General features: G+C 41.0%; 1 protein-coding gene across 1 annotated transcript in view; it reads right to left on the bottom strand.

Annotated features, from left to right (window-relative positions):
* Positions 1–1,641: 1,641 nt before the first annotated feature.
* LOC130367071 (uncharacterized) overlaps positions 1,642–25,837 on the bottom strand; it is a 37,276-nt gene continuing 13,080 nt past the window's right edge. The window contains exon 2 of the mRNA XM_056569451.1: positions 1,642–2,673. Within this exon, the coding sequence (XP_056425426.1) occupies positions 1,856–2,536 (681 nt within the window). The 5' untranslated portion in view covers positions 2,537–2,673 and the 3' untranslated portion in view covers positions 1,642–1,855. The remainder of the gene's footprint in view (positions 2,674–25,837) is intronic.

Below are 25,837 nucleotides of genomic sequence, written 5' to 3'. Positions count from 1 at the left end.
GCCCAAAATTAAATTCTGATTATGTACTACTGTATGTTTTTTAATCTCATGTCTTTTAAATTTTTTTAGCTGAACGTATTGAGAAGAGATGGCGCTCTGTGAGAGTTTTTTTTAAATGGATGAGAGAGTCAAATCTTCCTAGTGGCTCTGGAGCCAAAAAACACACATAAACATGCAGAGCGCTTATCATTTTTGACAAAGGTCCAGGAAATGAGGGCGTAAGTTTTACTTTATAAATTGTTCAAAAATTCTGTAATCTATGTAAACATAGATTTTAAAGATATACATATACGTATATATGTGTGTGTGTGTGTACATATTATTTTTATATATATATATATATATATATATATATATATTCTATGTTCAAGACACACTAATCTTATTTGTCAAAATAATAAAAAATAAATTCTTTTTGGTTTTCTATTTAGAACAACTTCTACGGCTGGCTCTGCTGCCCCTGCTGCACCCACTACCCAACCTGAACCAGAGCCCGAAGCGGAAACCCAGCAACCTGAACCTGGAGCCTCACAACAGACCCAAGGTGTGAGCAGTCGGCTCCGCACCGTAATGTCTCATCGCCATTCTTCAAAAAAGGGGGAAAGATAACCAGGTGCCCCAGTGCACGCACTGGACGCAATTGAAAAATTAGAGAACATGTGCACCACAAAATTTTTACATTTAGATGTCAGTGTTCTTAGATTAGAAGGAATAAATTCTGGTCCCCCTCCAAGCCTCTCACGAGATTTTCTGATGACACTCATACCGTACATGGACTGCATGAATGAGGAGCAACACGCTTCATACAAACAAAAAATCATTAAAATAACCCATGATTTCCTTAATCCCCCCACCACCCCCAAGTCGCTATGTATCCCCCAGCATCCCCCTCCCTTCAGCCTCAGCAATCAAGAAGTTGAAGTTATAGTTCCTTTCAACGTCCATATGAAGAAACATTGAGGCAGAAGATGGTCAATCATACAGGCGAATGTAACTGTATGTCTTCTTCAGGATTAAAGGGGTGCTCTGGCAAAGATATCTTATCCCCTATCCAAACAAAGGTACCCCTGCGCCCTTCCATGCCGCACCCTTTAAGAATCAGCCCGTGTTTGCTCCGGGTCTGATTACTGATTAATCCGGTTAACGGAGCATAGTGATATAATGGCTACGCCCCGTGTAACGTCGCCCTCTGCCCCATCAATGCAAACCTATGGGATGGGTCGTGGCAGTTGTCACGCCCCCACCCATAGGTTTGCATTGAGGGAGTGGAACATGACGTCACACAGGCACGGATCCGTGACGTCACTATGATCCACCCCTGTGATCGCCAGTAATCAGACCCGAAGCAAGCATGCTCCGGGGGCTGATTCTAACAGGTTGCGGCGTGGAAGATCGCGGGGGTCCCCAGTGGCGGGACCCCCGCAATCAGGCATCTTATCTCCTATCCTTTGGATAGGGGATAAGATGTCTTAGAGCCAGAGTCCCCCTTTAATATTCTGCCTTTCACCATGTTATTAGTTAGGTATTTATTGTTTATACCTTTTTTGTAATGTTCATATATATTTTTATATTCAAGAAAAGAGACGTTTTATACTTTTCAAAAAGTAAATTTTATATTTATGGTTAAACTGTTGTGTTTCTTTAAAAAAAATATATTATCATATGAACAAGGTTTAAAAAATACAGGCATCAATCTTCAATTTCTCTTAAAAAAAAAGAAGAAAAATAGATTAATTAGTAAATTATAATTTTTTTCTTTAATAAACGAAGACAAAAATAAAGTTGAAAAATAACCTACAGGGTATGCTGCCATGGCAAAGCACCTTGGTCTGAATAGAAATAATTACAAAATTCATCACGTATCTGCATGACTGAAACACTTGTTCTGAAATGGTATGGCTTCCATTCCTGGAAGATTGACTTCTGTAATTTCCTCCATGGTAGGTATTGAACAAGGCTCCATATTTAGCACAAAATTATGTAGTACAACACAAGCTTTTATGACTGTGTCGACGGATTCCGGCTTGACTTGTATGCTTGTTGTTAGTAAGCGCCATTTATTGGTAAGAATACCAAAAGAACATTCCACATACCTGTGTGCCCGCGTTAAGGGGTAATTAAACACACGCCGCTGTGGATTAAGCCTTCTTCCCGAGTAGGGCTTTAGCAAGTTTTGGGCCATCTGAAAGGCCTCATCAGCCACTATTATATGGGGCAAGGCAGGTCCATCAGTACCAGGTAATGGTTTTGGGGCCTGGATCTGGAAGGTATCAGCATACTGGGCTTTTCCTAAATTTGATTCTTTAAAAACACGGGAATCGTTATTTTGTCCATAGGCACCAATGTCAACGGCCAAGAATTTATAGCTGGCATCACATATCGCCTTGAGTATAATAGAAAAATATTTCTTATAATTATAAAATAGAGATCCACTTCCAGATGGCTTCCTTATCCGCACATGTTTTCCATCCAGTGCCCCAACCCAATTAGGAAAGTTTGCATGTCTCCAGAATCCGTCTGCTGCTTCATTCCACATAGCGGTGGTAGGCTCGGGAAGATACTGGAGCTGAAGATTCCTCCATATACCCTCACAGGTTTCCGGAACAAATTTTGAGATTGTGGATTCGGAATTGGTAATGGAGAGATGAAACGGACTCTCCACTGGCCAGAAACCTAAAATCAAATATATATAAAGACAAAAATAATTTTATAAAATTATTCAAATTTAAAACATAATAAACAATTTAAAACCAAGCAATTAGCATGCACTGCCACATCAAACTATTTGTGTAGCTGATAGCTTCACTGTCTTATAATCATAGATATGGGGGCTCCCTGTGCATAGGGTACACGTGGTCACCGGAGTGCTCCGTACTCAGAAACAATGCATTCAATAAACAAGGAGGGTGCGACACACGTTTTAAATGCAGCTTAGATTTTTCTTTATGTATATATTCAGCAATATACAATTTTCAAAAAATATTCACCCATGTGCACAAATAAGTCAGTAGCGTCCAGCGGGAGACATATTTCAGCTCATCAGGTTTTCTTTAGTTTTATAACCTGTATACGGCCATCTCCTACACCAGCAGGTGAGTAAGTCCATGCAACGTTTCGAAGGAAACACCTTCTTTGTCCAGAATGATGTGAAAAACGCCTATCACCACATTAAATAAGTTTACATTCTTGCGAGATCTTAGTTCTACAGCGGAAATATAAAAATTACAAAACACGTATCAAAAGAAGTTAAAATCACATAAAAACACAACAGTATAGTTATAGTATACGCTTAGTTATAAAAATACATTGAAGTTGCAGATCTCATTAATCCCGTCCGGTTTTAACGTGCCCAGTTTTTGTATCCAGTGCACCTCGTTCCTCAGTAATTTCATTTTTATCTGTTCTTTATTCTCACCCTCTATGTTTTCAAGTACCTGCCATCTAAGTTCATTGACATTGTGTCTATATTCTGAAAAATGTCGGGCTAAACTGGTTTCAAATTTTTCCTTATTTGCCGCATTGTCTTCGCAATGTTCACATTGTCCTGTTCTTTTCTGTATGTTCTAATAGAACTCTTATGTTCATTTATTCTCTGTTTAATACTCCTTGTGGTTTGGCCAACATAGCCCTTCCCACATGGGCATTTAAGAAAATAAATCACCTGTGTGCTATTGCATGAATGCCAGCCCTTGATTGGGATCCTAGTCCCTTTCATGGGATGGACAACGACATCTCCTTTTATAATCGCATTGCAATTTTGGCATGACAGGCAGGCAAATGTGCCTGACTGTCTAGCTTTCAAAAAACTGTTTGCTGACCTGCTTCTTTTTGATATCAGCTCTCACTAGGTGATTGACTAGTGACTTATTCTTTCGATATGTAAACCTCGGACGACTGCGGAACAAACAGGCGATTTTATCGTCCGCTGTTAGTAGTCCCCAGTATTTACATATGGTCTGTTTTATTAGTTTAGAATGGCAGTCATATATAGAAAGAAAAGTTATTTCACTATCCCCTTTTAAATCCTTCTTTTTATTTTCCTTTTTCATCCTAAGATCTTCTCTCGGTATTTGATCAACTTCTTTCGCTATCTCTTCCATTTCTTTCTGATCATATCCTCGCTGTATGAACTTTTTAATCATAATCTTTATTTTTCTGAAATTCATCCTCTTTACTACAAATCCTCTTCGTTCTAATTAGTTGTCCCTTCGGTATTCCTTTGAACACCTGCGGGGCATGAGCACTGTCCCGATGTAACAAATTGTTACGATCACTGTCTTTCACATACAGGGTCGTATCCAATTCACCCTCTTTATTTTTGACTACCTTCACATCCAAATAGCTAATCTCCCTCTCATTAACTTCCAACGAGAATTCAATGAGAGGGTGACATCCATTCAAGTATTCCACATATGTCTGAAGCTGAGACTGTGGGCCCGCCCAGAGGACGAAAACATCATCCACATAGCGGACCCACAGCTTCAGCTTCTCACTTAGTTCATGTCCAGCAACAAACTTGCTCTCAAATTTACACATGAAAATATTAGCAAGACTTGGTGCGACAGGGGACCCCATCGAGGTCCCCTGTTCCTGGAGAAAAAAACTCCTCACCAAATCGGAAATAATTCTTAAGCAACACAGTTTCAAGTAAATACATCAAAAATGCAATTTTCGCATTGGACAGACTACTGTCCATAATCAGATGTTCCTTAATAGCAAGCATTCCCTCCTGAGTGGGAATATTTATATAAAGGCTTTTAATATCAAGCGTGCATAACAGTACATCTTGTAACCCAGTCAAACCAGCAATGCGGTCCAAAATTTGATTTGTGTGCCTAAGGCAGTTAGGAAGGGCAGTTACTACTTTTTGTAGATACCCGTCTATATAGGTTGCCAAAGGACTAAGAATGGAGTTCACCCCCGAGACAATGGGACGTCCCGGGGGTTTCTCCATGTTCTTATGTACCTTTGGCAACAAATATAGGACTGGGGTTCTAGGGTTTTAATTAATTAATCAATGCATTTTTCTCCTGTACACCGATTACGCCATTTAGGCAAGCTTCTTCGAGCATTACATCAATTTCCTTTTTAAACTCCATGGTTGGATCTCCTTCTAATTTTCTATACACTTTAGAATCACATAATTGGCCATGTGCTTCCTCCATATACATATCCTTATCGAGAACTACCGTTGCGCCCCCTTTGTCCGCTTTTATTTATAACAATTCTATCATCCATTTTTTATTGTTTTAAGGCTTCTTTCTCCTCTACATTCAGATTTGGTTTCCCATGGTCTTTAACCCTATCCCATTTTTCTAATACCTCCTTAATCACTACCTGCTGGAACGAATCCAGCAAAGGGCAGTGTATCGGAGGATCAAATCTACTTTTCTTTCTTAATTTCGGATGTAGGGGTGCAACGGTGTTCTCGACTTTACTAGTTTTATCTTGGAAAAACATTTTTAACTTAATTGCTCTACAAAATTGCTCTACCATGAAATCGAAACTGTCACATTTTTCCTTCGGGACAAAGCCCAGTCCCTTATTTATTACTGTCCTTTGTGGCACAGTGAGCAAAAGAAGTTGATCAAATACCGAGAGAAGATCTTAGGATGAAAAAGGAAAATAAAAAGAAAGATTTAAAAGGGGATAGTGAAATAACTTTTCTTTCTATATATGACTGCCATTCTAAACTAAAAAAACAAACCATATGTAAATACTGGGGACTACTAACAGCGGACGATAAAATCGCCCGTTTGTTCCGCAGTGGTCCGAGGTTTACATATCGAAAGAATAAGTCACTAGCCAATCACCTAGTGAGAGCTGATATCAAAAAGAAGCAGGTCAGCAAACAGAGTTTTTTGAAAGCTAGACAGTCAGGCACATTTGCCTGCCTGTCATGCCAAAATTGCAATGCGATTATAAAAGGAGATGTCGTTGTCCATCCCATGAAAGGGACTAGGATCCCAATCAAGGGCTGGCATTCATGCAATAGCACACAGGTGATTTATTTTCTTAAATGCCCATGTGGGAAGGGCTATGTTGGCCAAACCACAAGAAGCATTAAACAGAGAATAAATGAACATAAGAGTTCTATTAGAACGTACAGAAAAGAACAGGACAATGTGAACAAGAGCGAAGACAATGCGGCAAATAAGGAAAAATTTGAAACCAGTTTAGCCCGACATTTTTCAGAATATAGACACAATGTCAATGAACTTAGATGGCAGGTACTTGAAAACATAGAGGGTGAGAATAAAGAACAGATAAAAATGAAATTACGAGGTGCGCTGGATACAAAAACTGGGCACGTTAAAACCGGACGGGATTAATGAGATCTGCAACTTCAATGTATTTTATAATATATATAACTAAGCGTATACTATAACTATACTGTCGTGTTTTTATGTGATTTTAACTTATTTTGATATGTGTTTTGTAATTTTTATATTTCCGCTGTAGAACTAAGATCTTGCGAGAATGTAAACTTATTTAATGTGGTGATGGGCGTTTTTCACATCATGCTGGACAAAGAAGGTGTTTCCTTCGAAACATTGCATGGACTTGCTCACCTGCTGGTGTAGGAGATGGCCGTACACAGGTAATAAAACTAAAGAAAACCTGATGAGCTGAAATATGTCTCCCGCTGGACGCTACTGACTTATTTGTGCACATGGGTGAATATTTTTTGAAAATTGTATATTGCTGAATATATACATAAAGAAAAATCTAAGCTGCATTTAAAACGTGTGTCGCACCCTCCTTGTTTGCTGATAGCTTCACTACCAGTCGGAAAAGATAGTTGTGTTTCTGGGTGGACTTAAACCACCAACCTTTCAGATTTATTCTGAATGTGCTAACCAATTGCACCACAGAGACTATACTAATTATAGTTTTTAAATAATTTGCACCCAATAGATATATAAAAAATCAACAGTAAACACAAATACACAGTACACACTATAAAACTTGATGAATTACATCTCAAAACATTGTACAGCCCTGGCCTATTTGAAACAGCTGGAGGTACACAGAACTAAATTTTTTATCTTAGATACTCTTTTCAAGTTCAATGTTCAATGTACCTCCTGGATAGATATATACTCTAATATAAGCATCACTAAACCATGTAGTTGCTGAATGACACAGACAGGAGCAGTCAGCAGCAGGAGTGCACAAGAGGGTTTCATAACCCCTAAGATTGAAAGATCAATGTTGAAATCTCAAGCATGTATATAAGCTAGTGCTAACATCCAAAAATTTAAGGCCCTAGCCCAGCAGCATTACTAAGCCAAGTAGTTACTGAACACACAGCCTGGAGCAGGCATCAGCATGAGTTTACAAGAGGGCTTCACAACCCCTAACATTATGTTAATGTGGAAATCTGTATAGAAGATGTATGTTAGCTAGTGCTTACATCAAAAATTTTTAGACGCAGGCCCAGCAGCATCACTAAAGCATATAGTTGCTGAAACACACAGCCTGGATCAGGCAGCAGCAGAAGTACACAAGAGGGCTTAACAAGCCCTAACATTAGAAGGTGAATATTGAAATATGTATAGAACATGTATGTTAGCTAGTGTCTGACAGACACTAGCTAACATAAGGTGTCTGACAGATTTTTGGAACAGTGGTCCATGGAAATGAAAAATTTATATTTTCATTTGCACAGCCCACTGTTCCAAAAGTCTTTCAAACACCAGTGGGGTGTAAATGCTCACTGTACCCCTTATTACATTCCGTGAGGGATGTAGTTTCCAAAATGGGGTCACATGTCCGGTGGGTCCATTGTTCTGGTAGCATGGGGGCTTTGTAAACGCACATGGCCCCCGACTTCCATTCCAAACAAATTATCTCAAAAGCGCCTTCTCTTCTGAGCATTGTAGTTTGCCCGCAGAGCACTTTACATCTTTACACGTATTTCCATAATCAGAAGAAAGGGGGTTACAAATTTTAAGGGGCATTTTCTCCTATAACCTCTCCTAAATTTTGGAAAAAACAGCAATTTAGTGAAAAAAATTATTTTCATTTACACATCCGAATTTAACTAAGTCATCAAACACCTGTGGAGTGTTAAGGCTCACTGTACCCCTTGTTACGTTCCTTGAGGGGTGTAGTTTCCAAAATAGTATGCCATGTGTTTTTTTTTTTTTTTTCTGTTTTGGCACCATAGTGGCTTCCTAATTGTGACATGCCCCCAAAAACCATTTCAGCTAAATTTGCTTTCAAAAAGCCAAATGTGGCTCCTTCTCTTCTGAGCATTGTAGTGCGCCAGCAGAGCACTTGATGTCCACATATGGGGTATTTCCATACTCAGAAAATGCCCCCCAAAATTTGTAACCCCATTTCTTCTCCTATTACCTCTATTAAACATGGTAAATTTGGGGAAAAAACTGCATTTTAGTGAAATAATTTTTTTTTTAATTTACACATCCTACTTTAATTTTAACTTAAATCTAATTAAATATAATATTTACCAAGAGTACTTATATTGCTTATTACCATATGCATGTGCTATTCATATTAGAATATAATAAAAGCAAAATAAATGTGGAGCCTGTAAAACTCAAGTCATGAAATAATTTCTACATAAATTTACAAAAAGACAGCAAGGTAATTACGTTCTCTATTCCAGGGATTCATTTGTATGCTATTTGTATTTTAATCAATACAAAAACTTTCATCGCTTTAATGTATCTTACTCAAGGAATAATAATAAAATGAACTAATTGCAAGTTTAAAGCATGTACAATAAAGTTGTTATTGTGCTTCCACACTTAACCCTAAATGTTAATATTAAATGAGACAATAGGTCCAATAGAAAAATAATTTCAATTTAAAGTAACTGAAACAAGGTAATATAATTCTCCCTAATGCGTTTCTAGGATCATCAAAAAAGATACTTAATAATTGTAATTGCCTAGAGGCCACAAATACATATAACTGCATATTAAAAAAATTGAAATCAGTTTCCCCAGAGGTAATAGAAACTTATTAAAACAACCTATTTATTGTTGTGATAATTATCCATTTGTGTTAAGCAAAAACAACAATTTTGAAGAGTTGTTATGATATAATTAGCATTTCCATTGTTTTGATCTTCAGGATAATTTGAGTTCTGAATTCTGAAATAGATCCAGAACTACAATAAAAAGTATTGCCCTACCATTGCATACATAGTTATATTAACTGTCCCTGCAGTGTACATCACTTTGTTAATTGTCAATCATCTTTTAAATAAAAACTCTGGGCAGTTCAAAGGATAAATTACTTTTAGAAAAGTTTTGTAAACCAAGTAACTGCCTATGAGTGGTCAATGGACAGAAGTGCCATCTCTCTCTATTCATCAGTTATCGCTGCCACATACCATTAATGGTAGCATCACTCTTTAAATATCTATGCTTAGCACTATTTACAGTCTCAGGGATCGAATATGTGTTCCAGCAGCTGGAAGATTGACTACCAACAGGAAAAAATTCCCCTATGGTGATAACCTGTCACAAAATGGACAAAATATTCAAAAACTTATGTTTTTTTTTTCTATAAAAACGGACGGAACATTATGCACTTTTAAAAACAGTATACTGTTTAAAAACGCATACGGTTTACTTTTTCCCACACTGTTCCATCCGTTTTTTCCCATACGGTTTTTAATAGAAAACGTATGCGGGAACCGTAGTTGAAAAACGTAGTGTGAACCCAGCCTTACTCTTATTGATTTCGTTCTGAGTAATGTTAACGACAGATTTCAGCAGCTCAAATGATTGGAAATGTATTGGATCTATAAAATGGCCATGATCTCCCCTAATGGGCTGAATGAAATAAGTGAAGTTATCATATAAACCAAAGCTTCATGTGAGAGACACGGTGCTCTATTGAATTTATCAGAATTTATATAATAAAAATGTATCTAAATACATCCAAATCAGGTCCGTATGATGTCCCATTTACCCGACCACGGATTTTCTTCCAGTTCAAGGAGTACAGTTAGCGTCGGGACCTGTGGGCTGCGGACCATACTTGATACCACACTTGTAGGCAAGGACGTGCACACATAGGAGTGAAAGGGGGCTGGAGCCCCTGCCCTTTTCCTCACCTGCCCCTCTAGTGACCTCACAAAAGGAGCTACAGACTCAGGGTGACAGGTGAAGTAAAAAGGATCCATTGCTGGGGAGATTTGTATGTGGTTTAATGGAGGGTGCTGTGCCCTCCCTGCAGCAAGGGGGCACCACTTACCCTGTCATTATCTGCCATTTCTCTGCTTCTCTCCACACGGAGGAGACGGGAGCAGAGGAGGCAGAGAGATACCCCGCCCACAGCATGTCCAGCCACAAACTTCAGTCTATGCTGCCCTTACTGTAAGTAACTGTAAATATTTGTGAGTGATTGTATGTCAGTGTGTGTGTGTATGTATACATATGTGTGTGTGTGGATGTATCTCTATGTATGTGCCTGTGCAGAGAGGGATGGCTGGGGCCTTGGTGTAAGTGACTGTGCATATATGTGAGTGATTGTATGTCAGTTTGTGTGTATGATGTGTATATATGTGTGTGTGTGTGTGTGTATCTCTATGTATGTGCCTGTGCAGAGAGGGATGGCTGGGGCCTTAGTGTAAGTGACTGTGTATTGACTGCATGTCAGTGTGAGGTGTATATATCTCTATGTATGTGCCTATATATGTGAGCAAGTGAATCTATGTATGTGTGTGTATGTATATATACCGTATATACTCGAGTATAAGCCGACCCGAGTATAAGCCGAGACCCCTAATTTCAACCCAAAATCCCAGGAAAAGTTATTGACTCGAGTATAAGCCTAGGGTGGGAAATACCTCATCCCCCCCTGTCATCATCCAGACCCGTCATTAACATCCTCATCATCATCCCCTTGTCATCATCCCACACATCCCCCCTTCATCATCCCCTTATCATCCCACACATCCCCCCTTCATCATCCCCTTATCATCCCACACATCCCCCCTTCATCATCCCCTTGTCATCATCCCACACATCCCCCCTTCATCATCCCCTTATCATCCCGCACATCCCCCCTTCATCATCCCCTTATCATCCCACACATCCCCCCTTCATCATCCCCTTATCATCCCGCACATCCCCCCTTCATCATCCCCTTATCATCCCACACCCCCCCCTTCATCATCCCCACCCCCCTTCATCATCCCCACACCCCCCCTTCATCATCCTCTTCTCATCATTCGCCCTCAGTGGTCTTCAACCTGCGGACCTCCAGAGGTTTCAAAACTACAACTCCCAGCAAGCCCGGGCAGCCATCGGCTGTCCGGGCTTGCTGGGAGTTGTAGTTTTGAAACCTCCGGAGGTCCGCAGGTTGAAGACCACTGCGGCCTTCAACATCATCCAGCCCCCCTCTCACCCCCTTTAGTTCTGAGTACTCACCTCCGCTCGGCGCTGGTCCGGTCCTGCAGGGCTGTCCGGTGGGGAGGTGGTCCGGGCTGCTATCTTCACCGGGGGCGCCTCTTCTCCGCGCTTCCGGTCCGGAATAGAGGCGTTGCCTTGACAATGACGCAGAAGTACGTTGGCAATGAACGCACCTCTGCGTCGTTGTCACGGCAACGTGACTATTCTGAGGCCGGGCCCGAAGCGCTTAGAAGAGGCCTCCCCGGTGAAGATAGCAGCCCGGAACCAGTATCCCACCAGACCACCTCCTCACCGGACAGTCCTGCAGGACCGGACCAGCGCCGAGCGGAGGTGAGTACTCAGAACTAAAGGGGGTGAGAGGGGGCTGGATGATGTTGAAGGCCGCAGTGGTCTTCAACCTGCGGACCTCCGGAGGTTTCAAAACTACAACTCCCAGCAAGCCCGGACAGCCGATGGCTGCCCGGGCTTGCTGGGAGTTGTAGTTTTGAAACCTCTGGAGGTCCGCAGGTTGAAGACCACTGCGGGTGGGGGAGTTCACTCGAGTATAAGCCGAGGGGGGTGTTTTCAGCACGAAAAATCGTGCTGAAAAACTCGGCCTATACTCGAGTATATACGGTATATATATATATATATATATATATATATATATATATATATATATATATATATATATATATGAATCTATGTATGTGTGTGTGTATATATATGAGCAAGTGAATCTATGTATGTGTATATATATATATATATATATATATATACACACACACACATATACATATATATATATATATATATATATATATACATACATACATATACACACACACACACAAGAAAAAAGAAAGATAGCCAGCACAACAGCCTAATACACGGGTGCACACTGCCATGGCAGATACAGAGTATACAAAAAAAGAGGATTGCAGCAGCACACATTGGTCAAAAATTGAGGCTCTTAGCGCACAATTTTTTAACCAATGTGTGCTGCTGCATTCCTCTTTTTTTGTATACTCTGTATCTGCCATGGCAGTGTGCACCCGTGTATTAGGCTGTTGTGCTGGCTATCTTTCTTTTTTCTTGTATGTACAATTCAGGGGGAAATGGCACCCTCTTTGGCTGTGCACCCCTCCCCCGTTTTCACAGGTGGAGTTTTAAATGGATCCAGCATGTCACCCAGTCAGAGGCTATATGCCCAGCAGAGGTGAGAGGATAGTTGAGCGTTAGGCTCAGAATTTGTGCTAAGGCCCCATCCTAAATGAGGCCACCTCCCCGTGGTGGATGGGGGACACGTTTTGATCAAAAAGTGCGCTAAGAGCCTCAATTTTTTGACCAATGTGTGCTGCTGCAATCCTCTTTTTTGTATAAGATATATGAGCAAGTGAATCTATGTATGTATGTGTGTGTATATATCTGTCAGTGATTGTATGCGTGTATGTATGTATGATGTGCTTATTGGCTATATCTTTTAGTATATATTCCATGTTATATGTGTGCCTGTGTATTTATGTTTCTTAATGTATATTTGTACCTGTATGTATGTGTCAAAGTGTCTCTTTGTATGTGTGTATATTACCTATGTACTGTATGTGCCTTTATGTTATATGCTTGTATTTATTGTATGAAGCACATTATTAGGGAATTATTGGAGGAATGTAAGCACGTAAATGAAAGCACATTATATTGGGAATTTATGGAAGCACAGTATATATTTCATTATATTTTTATGTATTTTTTATATTTCTGATCCTATCCGTATTACTCTGCAGCAAGGGGGCACCACTAACCCTGTCATTATCTGCCATTTCTCTGCTTCTCTCCACATGGAGGAGACAGGAGCAGAGGAGGCCGAGAGAAGCCCCGCCCGCAGCATGTCCGCCCACAAACTTCAGTCTATGCAGTCCTTACTGTAAGTAACTGTAAATATATGTGAGTGATTGTATGTCAGTGTGTGTGTATATGTATACATGTGTGTGTGTGTGTGTGTGTGTATCTCTATGTATGTGCCTGTGCAGAGAGGGATGGCTGGGGCCTTAGTGTAAGTGACTGTGCATATATGTGAGTGATTGTATGTCAGTGTGTGTGTATGATGTGTATATATATGTGTGTGTGTGTGTGTGTGTGTATCTCAATGTATGTGCCTGTGCAGAGAGGGATGGCTGGGGCCTTAGTGTAAGTTACTGTGTATATATTGAGTGACTGTATGTCAGTGTAAGGTGTATATATGTGTGTTTGTGTGTGTGTGTGTGTGTCTCTATCTCTATGTATGTGCCTATATTTGTGAGCAAGTGAATCTATGTATGTATATATACATGAGCAAGTGAATCTATGTATGTGTGTATGTATGTATGTGTGTATGTGTGTGTGTGTGTATATATATATATATATATATATATATATATATATATATATATATATATATACACATATACATACATACATACATACAAGAAAAAAGAAAGATAGCCAGCATGCTGGATCCATTTAAAACTCCACCTGTGAAAACGGGGGAGGGGTGCACAGCTAAAGAGGGTGCCATTTCCCCCTGAATTGTACATGCAAGAAAAAAGAAAGATAGCCAGCACAACAGCCTAATACACCTGTGCACACTGCCATGGCAGATACAGAGTATACAAAAAAAGAGGATTGCAGCAGCACACATTGGTCAAAAAATTGAGGCTCTTAGCGCACTTTTTGATCAAAACGTGTCCCCCATCCACCACGGGGAGGTGGCCTCATTTAGGATGGGACCCTAGCACAAATTCTGAGCCTAACTCTCAACTATCCACTCACCTCTGCTGGGCATATAGCCTCTGACTGGGTGACATGCTGGATCCATTTAAAACTCCACCTGTGAAAACGGGGGAGGGGTGCACAGCTAAAGAGGGTGCCATTTCCCCCTGAATTGTACATACAAGAAAAAAGAAAGATAGCCAGCACAACAGCCTAATACACGGGTGCACACTGCCATGGCAGATACAGAGTATACAAAAAGAGAGGATTGCAGCAGCACACATTGGTCAAAAAATTGTGCGCTAAGAGCCTCAATTTTTGGACCAATGTGTGCTGCTGCAATCCTCTATTTTTGTATACTATATATATATATATATATATATATATATATATATATATATATATTGTAAGGATTCCTCCTTGGGGATTAGCTCCGGGATCGTCCTGGACACTGCCACAGGACACATTTCCACTCAATAAACCCACAGACAACGGTTATTCTTGCACGCCTGGCACCTTGCCAGCTTTATTTAGACAGGTTGCAGGTAAAACAAAACATAACTCAGGAACAAACAAAAGTCCTAGACCGTCTGGTCACTAACTACACATATCAGCGTGCCCTGACTACTAACTGGTGAGCTACCCTCAGCCAGCATAAAACATGTGCCCCTGCAACCTGTTACTCACAGTTCACACCACTTCTTCACTTCTTGGACCGCTCACAGTTCGCTGTGTGTTTCCTCAGCAGGGTCCGTGTGTTTCCCCCTACAGCGACATGCTGTTACCCAGGGAGAGCCCCAACTATTCTGTTTCTTTTCCTTTTAAACACACTTTCCCTTCCCAATACCTCAGTAATAAGGCCACAGGTGGAGCATTCTGCAGAGATAGCAAGGGAAATACACCCTTTCCTTGCCACACTATATATATATATATATATATATATATATACACACACATGAGCAAGTGAATCTATGTATGTATGTGTGTGTATATATCTGTGAGTGATTGTATGTGTGTACCTGTATGTATGTGTGCTTATTGGCTATATATTTTAGTATATATTCCATGTTATATGTGTGTCTGTGTATTTATGTTTCTTAATGTATATTTGTACCTGTATGTATGTGTCAAAGTGTCTCTTTGTATGTGTGTATATTACCTATGTACTGCATGTGTCTTTATGTTATGTGCTTGTATTTATTGTATGAAGCACATTATTAGGGAATTATTGGAGGAATGTAAGCACGTAAATGAAAGCACAGTATATGGGGAATTTATGGAAGCACAGTATATATTTCATTATATTGGAACATTATATTTTTATGTATGCTGGCACTGTGTATAGATCCTTAGGGTGCGTTCAAATGTGCCTATTTTGCTGCAGATCTGCTGCAGATTTTGCTACTGCAGATTTTGCTTCCCATTGACAATGGGAAGATAAATCTGCTAAAGCAAAGCTGCACGTGTGAACGCACCCTTAGTGGTGGCACAGTATAATTAAATAATAGTGGCACAGTATATAGTTCATTAATGGTGGCACAGTATATAGTTCATTAATGGTGGCACAGTATATAGGGAATTAATAGATGAATGGTGGCACAGTATATAGGGAATTAAGGGGATATGGTATATAATTAAAGGGAAACTGACAGGCTGTTTACTCGCACTAAACCCAATACACTAGATTACAGTGCATGTATACAAAAATTGGTCTTTCCATTTTCTAGGTATTGCCCCACATTGCTAGTATGCGAAGTCAGTCTTGTGCACAATGGAGGCGGAGCTTCCCTGCCTCCACCCTGTATGCTGTGCTGTGACGGGCCGTCTTTGTATATTTATAATTCTTTTTTTTTGCTAACTCTAGTATATTGTAGAATGTAAGCATATATTTGTGTGGTGTCCATCTCTTCAGAGTAAGAACCAGATCTGTGTGGAGATTCCTGCATAAGGTGGGTGCTGGGTGATGGGTGCTGGATGATGGGTGCTGGGTGATTGGTGCTGGGTGATTGGTGATGGGTGCTGGGTGATTGGTGATGGGTTCTGTCATATAGAGCTCAGGTGGGGGCATATAGGGGGAGATTTATTAAAACCTTTGCAGAGGAAAAGTCCTCTGCAAAACGATCTGTTTGGTTGCTATGGGCGACTGCACCGCTCTTTCTCTGCACAGGTTTTGTATAAATCTCCTCTATAATACAGTATATTATAGGGCAGCTGTCACATGTTTTCTGTAAATAAGACTGACAGCACAGCCAAAGTGTATATACACATGGCAGACCTTCATAGAAACTGTTCTTGACTCGATTTTACAAAAACACCAACTTTTATGGGGCATAGGAATGTCGCGGAGGCCTGGCGGGAGTCCACTGTATCCCTGGGCCGCAGCACATCTGCCCATTAAGTCTGACAGACATTTTTTTTTTATATTTACGTTTTTATATTTACGTCCTGCGCCGGCTCCCGCGATATGAAGCGGGATCGCGCCGCGATCCCGCATCATATCGCGTCGGTCCCGGCGCTCATCAACGGCCGGGACCCCCGGCTAATACCACACATCGCTGATCGCGGCGATGTGCGGTATTAACCCTTTAGAAGCGGCGGTCAAAGCTGACCGCCGCTTCTAAAGTGAAAGTGAAAGTGACCCGGCTGCTCAGTCGGGCTGTTCGGGACCGCCGCGGTGAAATAGCGGCGTCCCGAACAGCTGACAGAACACCGGGAGGGCCCTTACCTGCCTCCTTGGTGTCCGATCGGCGAATGACTGCTCCGTGCCTGTGATCCAGGCAGGAGCAGTCAAGCGCCGATAACACTGATCACAGGCGTGTTAATACACGCCTGTGATCTGTGTAAAAGATCAGTGTGTGCAGTGTTATAGGTCCCTATGGTAACTATAACACTGCAAAAAATGTTAATAAAGGTCATTTAACCCCTTCCCTAATAAAAGTTTGAATCACCCCCCTTTTCCCATAAAAAAAATAAAACAGTGTAAAAAAAATAAAATAAATAAACATATGCGGTATGTAAATGTCCAAACTATAAAAATATATCATTAATTAAACCGCATGGTCAATGGCGTACGCGCAAAAAAATTCCAAAGTCAAAAAAAGCGCATTTTTGGTCACTTTTTATACCATTAAAAAATGAATAAAAAGTGATCAAAAAGTCCGATCAAAACAAAAATCATACCGATAAAAACTTCAGATCACGGCGCAAAAAATGAGTCCTCATACTGCCCTGTACATGGAAAAGTAAAAAAGTTATAGGGGTCAGAAGATGACATTTTTAAACGTATAAATTTTCCTGCATGTAGTTATGATTTTTTCCAGAAGTGCGACAAAATCAAACCTATATAAGTAGGGTATCATTTTAACCGTATGGACCTACAGAATAATGATAAGATGTAATTTTTACCGAAATATGCACTGCGTAGAAACAGAAGCCCCCAAAAGTTACAAAATGGCGTTTTTTCTTTGATTTTGTCACACAATGATTTTTTTTTCCGTTTCGCCGTGCATTTTTGGGTAAAATGACTAATGTCACTGCAAAGTAGAATTGGCGACGCAAAAAATAAGCCATAATATGGATTTTTAGGTGGAAAATTGAAAGGGTTATGATTTTTAAAATGTAAGGAGGAAAAAACGAAAGTGCAAAAACTGAAAAACCCTGAGTCCTTAAATGATGAAAAGTGCCCTCTATTTTTTACTTGAGCCCCTGCCCTGTGCACGTCCCTGCTTGTAGGAGTCGTGCCCTTAGCATAACACCATTTGGTATGGTGCCAACCTTTCTCTTTTATTCAGATATATATTGCAACCTGATGATCTTCACCAGGTGCGCACCACCTTTTGTTCTACTTTGCACTATATAAATGTACATGCAGTTTACAATTGCAGTGAATACAAGTTATCAGCTATCTGTGCCATTTAGTATTAAAGGCAGTACAGATATAAATGACCTATGCTTAGACAATAGGGCAGAATCGCAAATGCACCAGAATTCTGTTAAAAGTTTCTTTTTTTTTTTTAAAGTGGCTTACATTTACTATGGGGGAGATTTATCAAAACCTGTGCAGAGGAAAACTTGCCCAGTTGCCCATAGCAACCTATCAGATCGCTTCTTTCATTTTTCACAGGCCTTCATAAAAATGAAAGAAGCGAGCTGATTGGTTGCTATGGGCAACTGGGCAACTTTTCCTCTGCACAGGTTTTGATAAATCTCCCCCTATGTGCCTCACTTGATGGGAGGTCATGGCTTAGCAGAAAGAGGGTATGGTTTCTTTGGAAAGAAGGTGTGGCTTGGATGCACCAAAAACATTGTGGCATGCCATTTTGAAAGCCAAATAGTGGTCGGTCTAAACTTGGGCTAGACAGTCTAAAGAGACACCAGATTTATCAAACATGAGTTACTGTTATAGGTGCAAGCTGCTATCAGCATTCTTCACTGAGTTATAGGACTGTCGGATCAAATGGAACTGTTATAGGATTCCACTCTATTTAGTTACACCTCTTTAGTTGCATGCATATGGTTTTTTCTATCAATCAATTTTATAACAAGACAAAACGCTCCTATTATGCTTTTTAAACCTCTTTTACTTACTCAGCAGCAAAAGAAAAATACATATATAAGATGATATGTATGAGAAAAACTTTAAACGTAAGGTATAGCGTAGCCAAACATGCTACCTTTCACATTAACCAATAGTAACACAGGATACATAATAAAGGTGACAGTTAGTATAATATCTTCCTCTTCTTTTGCTGCTCAGCAGAGAGTATAGATGAGTGTTCATTATATATTGATTTAATTGATATATAATTAATTATTGTTTCTGTATTAATTTGAACTGTATATTCATCCCTATACATATTTATTGATTATATTCCTTGTTTAACACTGTTATTTAAATTTCTTTTTCCTCCTTTTGGTTGTGTATTTATATTTGTATACCTATATTTAGGTGTATATTTATGTATATATTTAGCAATCCCCTCTATTATTATTTAATTTATTTAATTTAATATTATTCATTTTATTGCAGCCATACCTTCTTATTTACAGTACATTATATCTTACACTCGTTTTCTCCCTATATTATCGCATGATTTCTTATTATTTGCCCCTTACTTCATCTCTTTTTTTTTATATTTTTATTTCTTTTAAATATAAAATTTACAAAAATACAGTACACGATTCGAATGTACATAACAACACCAGTCAAGAAGAAAAGGCCATATAGCCATACTTGTACTAGTCTGTATCCGAAAAAGTATACATATTCATTATTAGTACCCCTCCCCCCCCCCCGCCTTCTGGCTCCGAGAGAGAGAGAGAGAGAGAGAGAGAGAGAGAGAGAGAGAGAGAGAGAGAGAGGAGAAGCTGAAAAAAATTTCAAATTCAAATCTACCATATATTCCAAATCTTTCTACATTCTCTTTGACCCCGCTTGCTCCTTGTCCATCTAAACTCCTTGTCTTTCATGGTTTTTATCCCCTCCTTCCATTCCTCTATCTGCAGTTCTTTTGGGGATATCCAGTTCCTTAATATGATCAATCTAGCGAAGAACAGAGTCCGATGTAACAGACACTCGTATTTTCCCATATTACCAACAACTCCTAGCAGTATAAACTCTATTGTACGAGGTATCTTCAGAGGAATTCTGGTTTCTACCTCTTTTATTACAGATTCCTAGAAAACCGATATCTTCTCACATGACCAAAAACTATGTAGATAATCCGCTTCATCCAAACCACATTTAACACATTGTGACGTAGTCTTCACCCCCATCCTATATAAATGAAGCGCGGAATAGTGGGTCCTGTGTAGTATCTTAAATTGTGTAATTTTATGTTCCATATTACGGGAAACCTTACTTATATTTTGGGCCATAATGTCCCAATCATCTTCAGACACAGTACCCACTATCCCAGACCATTTTTCTTTAATTCTATCGGTCCCCCTTATTCCAATAACCTTATTTAATTTCTTATACAAAATTGAAATTCCTTTTTTTTTAAAGTGCCCTATTTGAATTAGTGCTTCTATAAAGTTGTGTTTCTGTGTTACATTTACCTCCTTATCTATCGTGTTATGGACTGCATGGCTAACCTGCCAATAATACAGCCAATCATTATCATTAATATCATACACCCTTTTTATGTGATCAAATGAGACAAGTTGTCCGTTATCGAATATTTGTTCCAGTCGTTTTATACCCTTACAATCCCAAAAAGTTGACTCGCAATCAACCAATTCTTTAAATTTATTATTAGTCCATAAAGGTGTGAACCCAAAACTATTTTCTATATGTAATTCTTCTTTTAATCTTGCCCATACTTTTTTAAATTTGTGCAATAACAGCGTGTTATCTAAACCCTTCTCATCATACTCATCCAATTCCAACACTTCATGTATGTTCTCCTTCTCCTTATCTGCTACAATCTTCTCCAGATATCTAGAATTCCTCCAGTTCACAATTCGTACCAACTGCGCAGCCAATTAGTAAACAGAAAAGTTGGGCATATCCAGTCCCCCCCTATCTCCGGGGGCCATAAAATATCTGTACTTCAAACGGACTCTTTTTCTTCCCCACAGCAATCTACCCAGTATTACTTCTATCTTCCGGAACCAACCCTTGCCAATCCACATTGGCGAGGCACCAAGGAAAAACAAGATCTGTGGAAGGACCACCATCTTTACTATCGCCATCCTTTCTGACATCGAGAAAGGCATTTTAATCCATGCTTCTACTCTCTTCCCTAGACTATTTAATAAGGGGCGTAAATTATTAGTCACAAATCTATCGTTAATGGCTGCTATTTTTACTCCCAAATAGGGGAAACATTCGCTTTTTTTTAACACAGATAATCTTCCCACCATCTCCCCATGTCTTCATCTAAGGGGAGCATAGTAGATTTACTCCAATTTATCTCCAACCCGGATAAAGGAGCAAATATATCGAACAATTTCATTATCCGGTGTATTTTTTCTTGTGGATTAGTTACAAAAAGGAGAATATCATCTGCGAATAACAAAATCTTATTTGCTTCTCCGTTTACTCCAAATCCCTCATAGAAATTATTATCTCTTATCCAAGCCGCTAGGGGTTCAATATAAATTAAAAATAAAGAGGGTGAGAGGGGGCAACCCTGTCTTGTTCCTCTACTAAGTTTTTAAATGGGTAGGAGGGAATTCCATCCACCACTACACTCGCCTCCGGATTAGTATACAGTAACTGAATATAACTCAGAAATCTCGGGCCCACCCCCACCCTCCTCAGAACTTCCCAAAGGTATCCCCACTCCACCCTGTCAAAGGCTTTAGTAGCATCCAATGACAGAATGGAGCGGGGGCCCCGGGATCCACTCTGGATTGCCTCATATACCTGGTGGATATTGTCGTGGACCGTTCTTCCTACCCTGAATCCCCCCTGGTCTCTCCCCACCACTACCTCCACCACTTTATCTAGTCTCCTTGCCAATACCTTCGCTATTATCTTTATATCCGTATTGAGCAAGGAGATAGGGCCATATGAACCCAAATCCAAAGGATCTTTATCTTTTTTCCTAATAAGCCTGATATTAGCCTCACACATTGATTTAGGGAGAACGCCCCCCCTCCAGGATTCATTAATGATACCCAGCAGTTTTGGAAGCAGCAGGGTTGAGTAAATCCTATATATCTGAAATGGAATACCATCAGACCCAGGGGAAGTATTCCCCTGAATTGATGCCAGTGCGTCCTCCAATTCCTGCAGGGAAATTGGATCGTCCAAAGAGTCCCTGATATCCTCTGTTAAACCTGGAATATTAATTCCTCTCAGAAATTCCACTACTTTAGCCCTATTAATATTGCTACTTATATAGAGATTGGAGAAAAAGGAGCTAACCATTTGAGCTATTTCTTCTCTCTCTGTAGTTATACTACCATCCACCCTCCTCAGAGCGACAATACCACCTTCCTCACCTTGAGTCTAGACAATGTCTTATTTGGTTTCCCTTTCTCAAAGAAGTTAAATTGCCCACTAAAGAATAGTTTGTTTTGTGCCTTTTTAAGTAGATATTCTTTATAATCCTCAATTCTAGCAGCCGTTCACCCCCGCTGTCCTCGTCTATACCAGTTTCTAACGTTACCAGTTTACTATTCAGCATTGTTTCCTCCTGGGCAAATTCCTTTTTCTTTTTATTAATTCGCCCTATATATAGACCCCTCAAGAATGACTTCATGGCATCCCATACTATCTGAGGACTCGCAGAATTATAGTTAATCTCCCAGAATGCTTCCATTTCCTGTCTAAACCAGTCCTGGTCTCCCACTAGTTCTACCCAGTGTGGGTTAAGCCGAAAGCCCAGCCTTTTCCCATCCGTTGCCTTGCCACCAATTTCCACCACCACTGGACAGTGGTCCGACAGGGTTTTGGATCTATACTGCACTCTACTGGTCCAGATCATCGCATTCTTATCACAGAGACAGAGATCAATTCGGGAAGCAGTGTTATATGAAGTACTAAAGCATGAGTACTGTCTTACTCCTGGGTTTAATTTCCGCCACCCATCAACCCAATTCATCTCTCCACAGTACCTCGCTAATGCTGTTTCACTCCCCCCTACATTCCTACCTAATTTGTATCTGTCCATACTAGGGTCCATTACGTTATTCATATCCCCAACTATCCATAATGCCGAATATGTCTTCCTTTCGCTATAGCTCACGAGATCCCTCAGAACATCCACTCTAAAGGGAGGAGGAATATATACAAAGGCCAAGATAACAGCCCTGCTTTCCCACATTCCATAAAGAAATACGTATTGACCATACCTATCTACTTTTGAGTCATTTATTTCGAGTGGCACCTTCCTATGAACATATACCGAGACTCCCACCGAGTACGAAGAAAATCTGGAGTGGTATTCTTCCTTAGCCCACCTTCTTGGTAATATCTGCTCATCTCTTGACCTATGGGTCTCAACTAAGCATATGATAGCAGGAAGGTACCCCCGAACATAATCAAAAATTGCACACTTTTTAACTCTATCCGACATACCTCGCACATTCCAGGCTAACATCTTAAACGCGGACATATTAATCTAAGAGAGAAAAAAAAAATACCATCCTATATCCTATACTACATGCCTTCTTTATCCATCCAATCCGAGACCTCCTGTGAGGTTCCAAATATTATTACGTTTCCCTTATGCTCTACCCGGAGTCTCGTTGGAAACAAAAGGGAAAAGGGGATCCCCGAGTTCTTTAATCGCCTTTTTATCTCCCGAAAGGATGCCCTTTTCCTCTGGGTCTCCCAGGAGAAATCCGGATATACAAAAATATTCTGCCCATTATACTGTAGGTCCCTCATCTCTCTTGCCCTCCTAAGGATCGTGTCCCTATCCTGGGAGGTATATAACTTAATTAGGATTGTCCTAGGGGGGCCCCCTGGAGGAGGTATCCGCCTTGGAACCCGATGGGCTCGTTCAATCCCAAACATTGGGGTAAAGTGCCCCTCACCTATCACATCCTTCAGCCATCTACTGAGAAACTGGATAGCAGAGTCCCCCCCCCCCTCCACCCCTTCAGGAAACCCCACCATCCTTATATTACAACGTCTAGATCTATCTTCAAGGTCTGTAAGCTTATCTTTGATGGATATCTTCTCCTTTTTTAAATCATTAACCTTCTCCTCCAGAACCTTAATCCTATTTTCTGTTTTAGGGGCTACTTCCTCCAATCTGGAAATCCTATCTCTCATCTTAGTCATATCGTATCTTATCAGAGATACCTCAGTAGATACCACACCCAGTTGTTTATTTATTTCCTCAATTGCACAGTTAGATTTTTTTAACCCTCCCAAGATTTCCTCCAACATCTGAGTTCCCATAGGGGGCACCGTCTGCCTATCCTCAGTTTCTTCCACCTCCAGTACCGAGTACCTAGAACCGGTTTTACTAGGGGAGAGGTCCTTCTGGGTTCTAGTTTTAATACCCACAGCTGGAGACTTCCATATTTTATCCAGTTTACCCATAGCCCCCTTATCTTTTTGTGGCAAGCTACCCCCTGATCTTCTGGGGTTCACCTTGGGGGCCATTTCTCCTGCTTTGTTTTTTATATTAATGAGGTGTACGTACCACACCAGGGTGCCACCTATTGTCTTAGCGACTTTATGCACCGTGGGCCCCACCCACTCAGTAATTTACATCCAATTATTTACAACATACAAGGGTGAGGATTCGTAGTCCCACACAGCTATGGAGTACGCTTTAAGCAGAGAATATCACAGCCTGATCTAGAAGTATCCAGCTACAGCATACTAATATAAAATAAAATCGTTAGCGTATTCACGCTCCCCCTGATAGGCAGTCCGATATCCCCCCAGAGTCACTGAGCTTAGTGGGTCCAGGGAGAGGGTCCAATTCCATGGAAGAGGGGGTCTGCTAGGGCAAAGTTGTTGAATTTAGTCCATAAGTCCAGGTTACTCCTGTATAAGAGAGAGAGAGGGAGGAATAAGTCCTCTAAAGACATCAGTTTAGCAGTAGGACAGGCCGTAGATGCATCTGCGTGGCCATAATTATACCGCCCATACTCCTCAGAGTCCATGCAGATTTTCATTCTGAGCAAGGAATTTCCATAGTTAAGAGCAAAAGATGTCTACAAGGAGGAGGGAGGGGGGCGACAGTCCCACAACGCTCAGTAAATTCAGTTCCCCAAGTCCCCGGTTATTCATTAGGGCTTAGCCCACATAAGCAGGACAGGAGCATCCCTACCACTATAGTTAGGAATATTGTAACTCCCTTCCCATGTGTAGCAACCAAGTGACCCCCCCCCCCCATTAACCACCACATGGGGGAGAAGGGGGGGACCTGGTCATGTCCATTGCCACGGCTATCACTCACCAAGTCGCTAGAAAGAGTGGCCAGGCGGGGAGTCCGGCGTCCAGTATTCTCTATTCCACATGGGACCAGTGCTGGGGACTGCTGCTGTTCAAAATATTGCCGAAGTATTAATAGTGGGTTTCACCTATCAAAGGAAATCCGTGAGTATATTTCATAGCAGTTTATCCCCATATTAGACTCCTCCATCCAGGGAAACTGTCCACTCAAGTGTCCTACTCCCCAAAAAGAAGCAATAACTCACCAGCTCAGCGGCTATTAAGATAATTATCACATGTAGCCTCAGGTCTTTTTCTCAACTCCTCTTTCCTTTCCACCAAAAAAAAGGGATCTGTTCCTGCCTGATTTAGTCCCGGCAAGGAGTAGCAGGACACCACAAGTACCCCTCACCACCTCCACACAGCTACTCCGCGCTGTAAGACATATGGGCTTCCGGAGCAGTCCCGAGACTCCTCTCTGTTACTGGCCGTGAAAGTCCACACCTCCCTCTCTCTCACCTCGTCTCTGGCGTCTCCCTTCACCGCACACGTGGGGGGGGGGAAGACCTCCGCCCCCCACCTCCGCATCCCGTCCTGTCCAGCAACGGGTCGCGCCATCCTCCTCTCACTCCTCCCTCCTCCTGCGGCTGAGTCCAGCACCCCCAGCTCTCACAGGGCATCCAGGCTGGCAAGTAGTACTGGCGGCGTCACTTTGTGAGTATCCCAGCATCCTGAGGTCGGCATCAGCTCCACGTCCGTCCCGAGGGGTCAGGGGGCGGGGCCGGAGCCCCGGAGCGCGCGGCCCTAGCTCATGCCGCCGTCACTTCCTCTCCATCCTTCTTTGCTTCCTAATCTCCACGGAACT

Source organism: Hyla sarda, chromosome 4 (assembly GCF_029499605.1).
Source record: "Hyla sarda isolate aHylSar1 chromosome 4, aHylSar1.hap1, whole genome shotgun sequence".
NCBI lineage: Eukaryota > Metazoa > Chordata > Amphibia > Anura > Hylidae > Hyla > Hyla sarda.
Note: the sequence above shows the minus strand (reverse complement) of the source record. Positions and strands in the feature narration are given on the sequence as shown.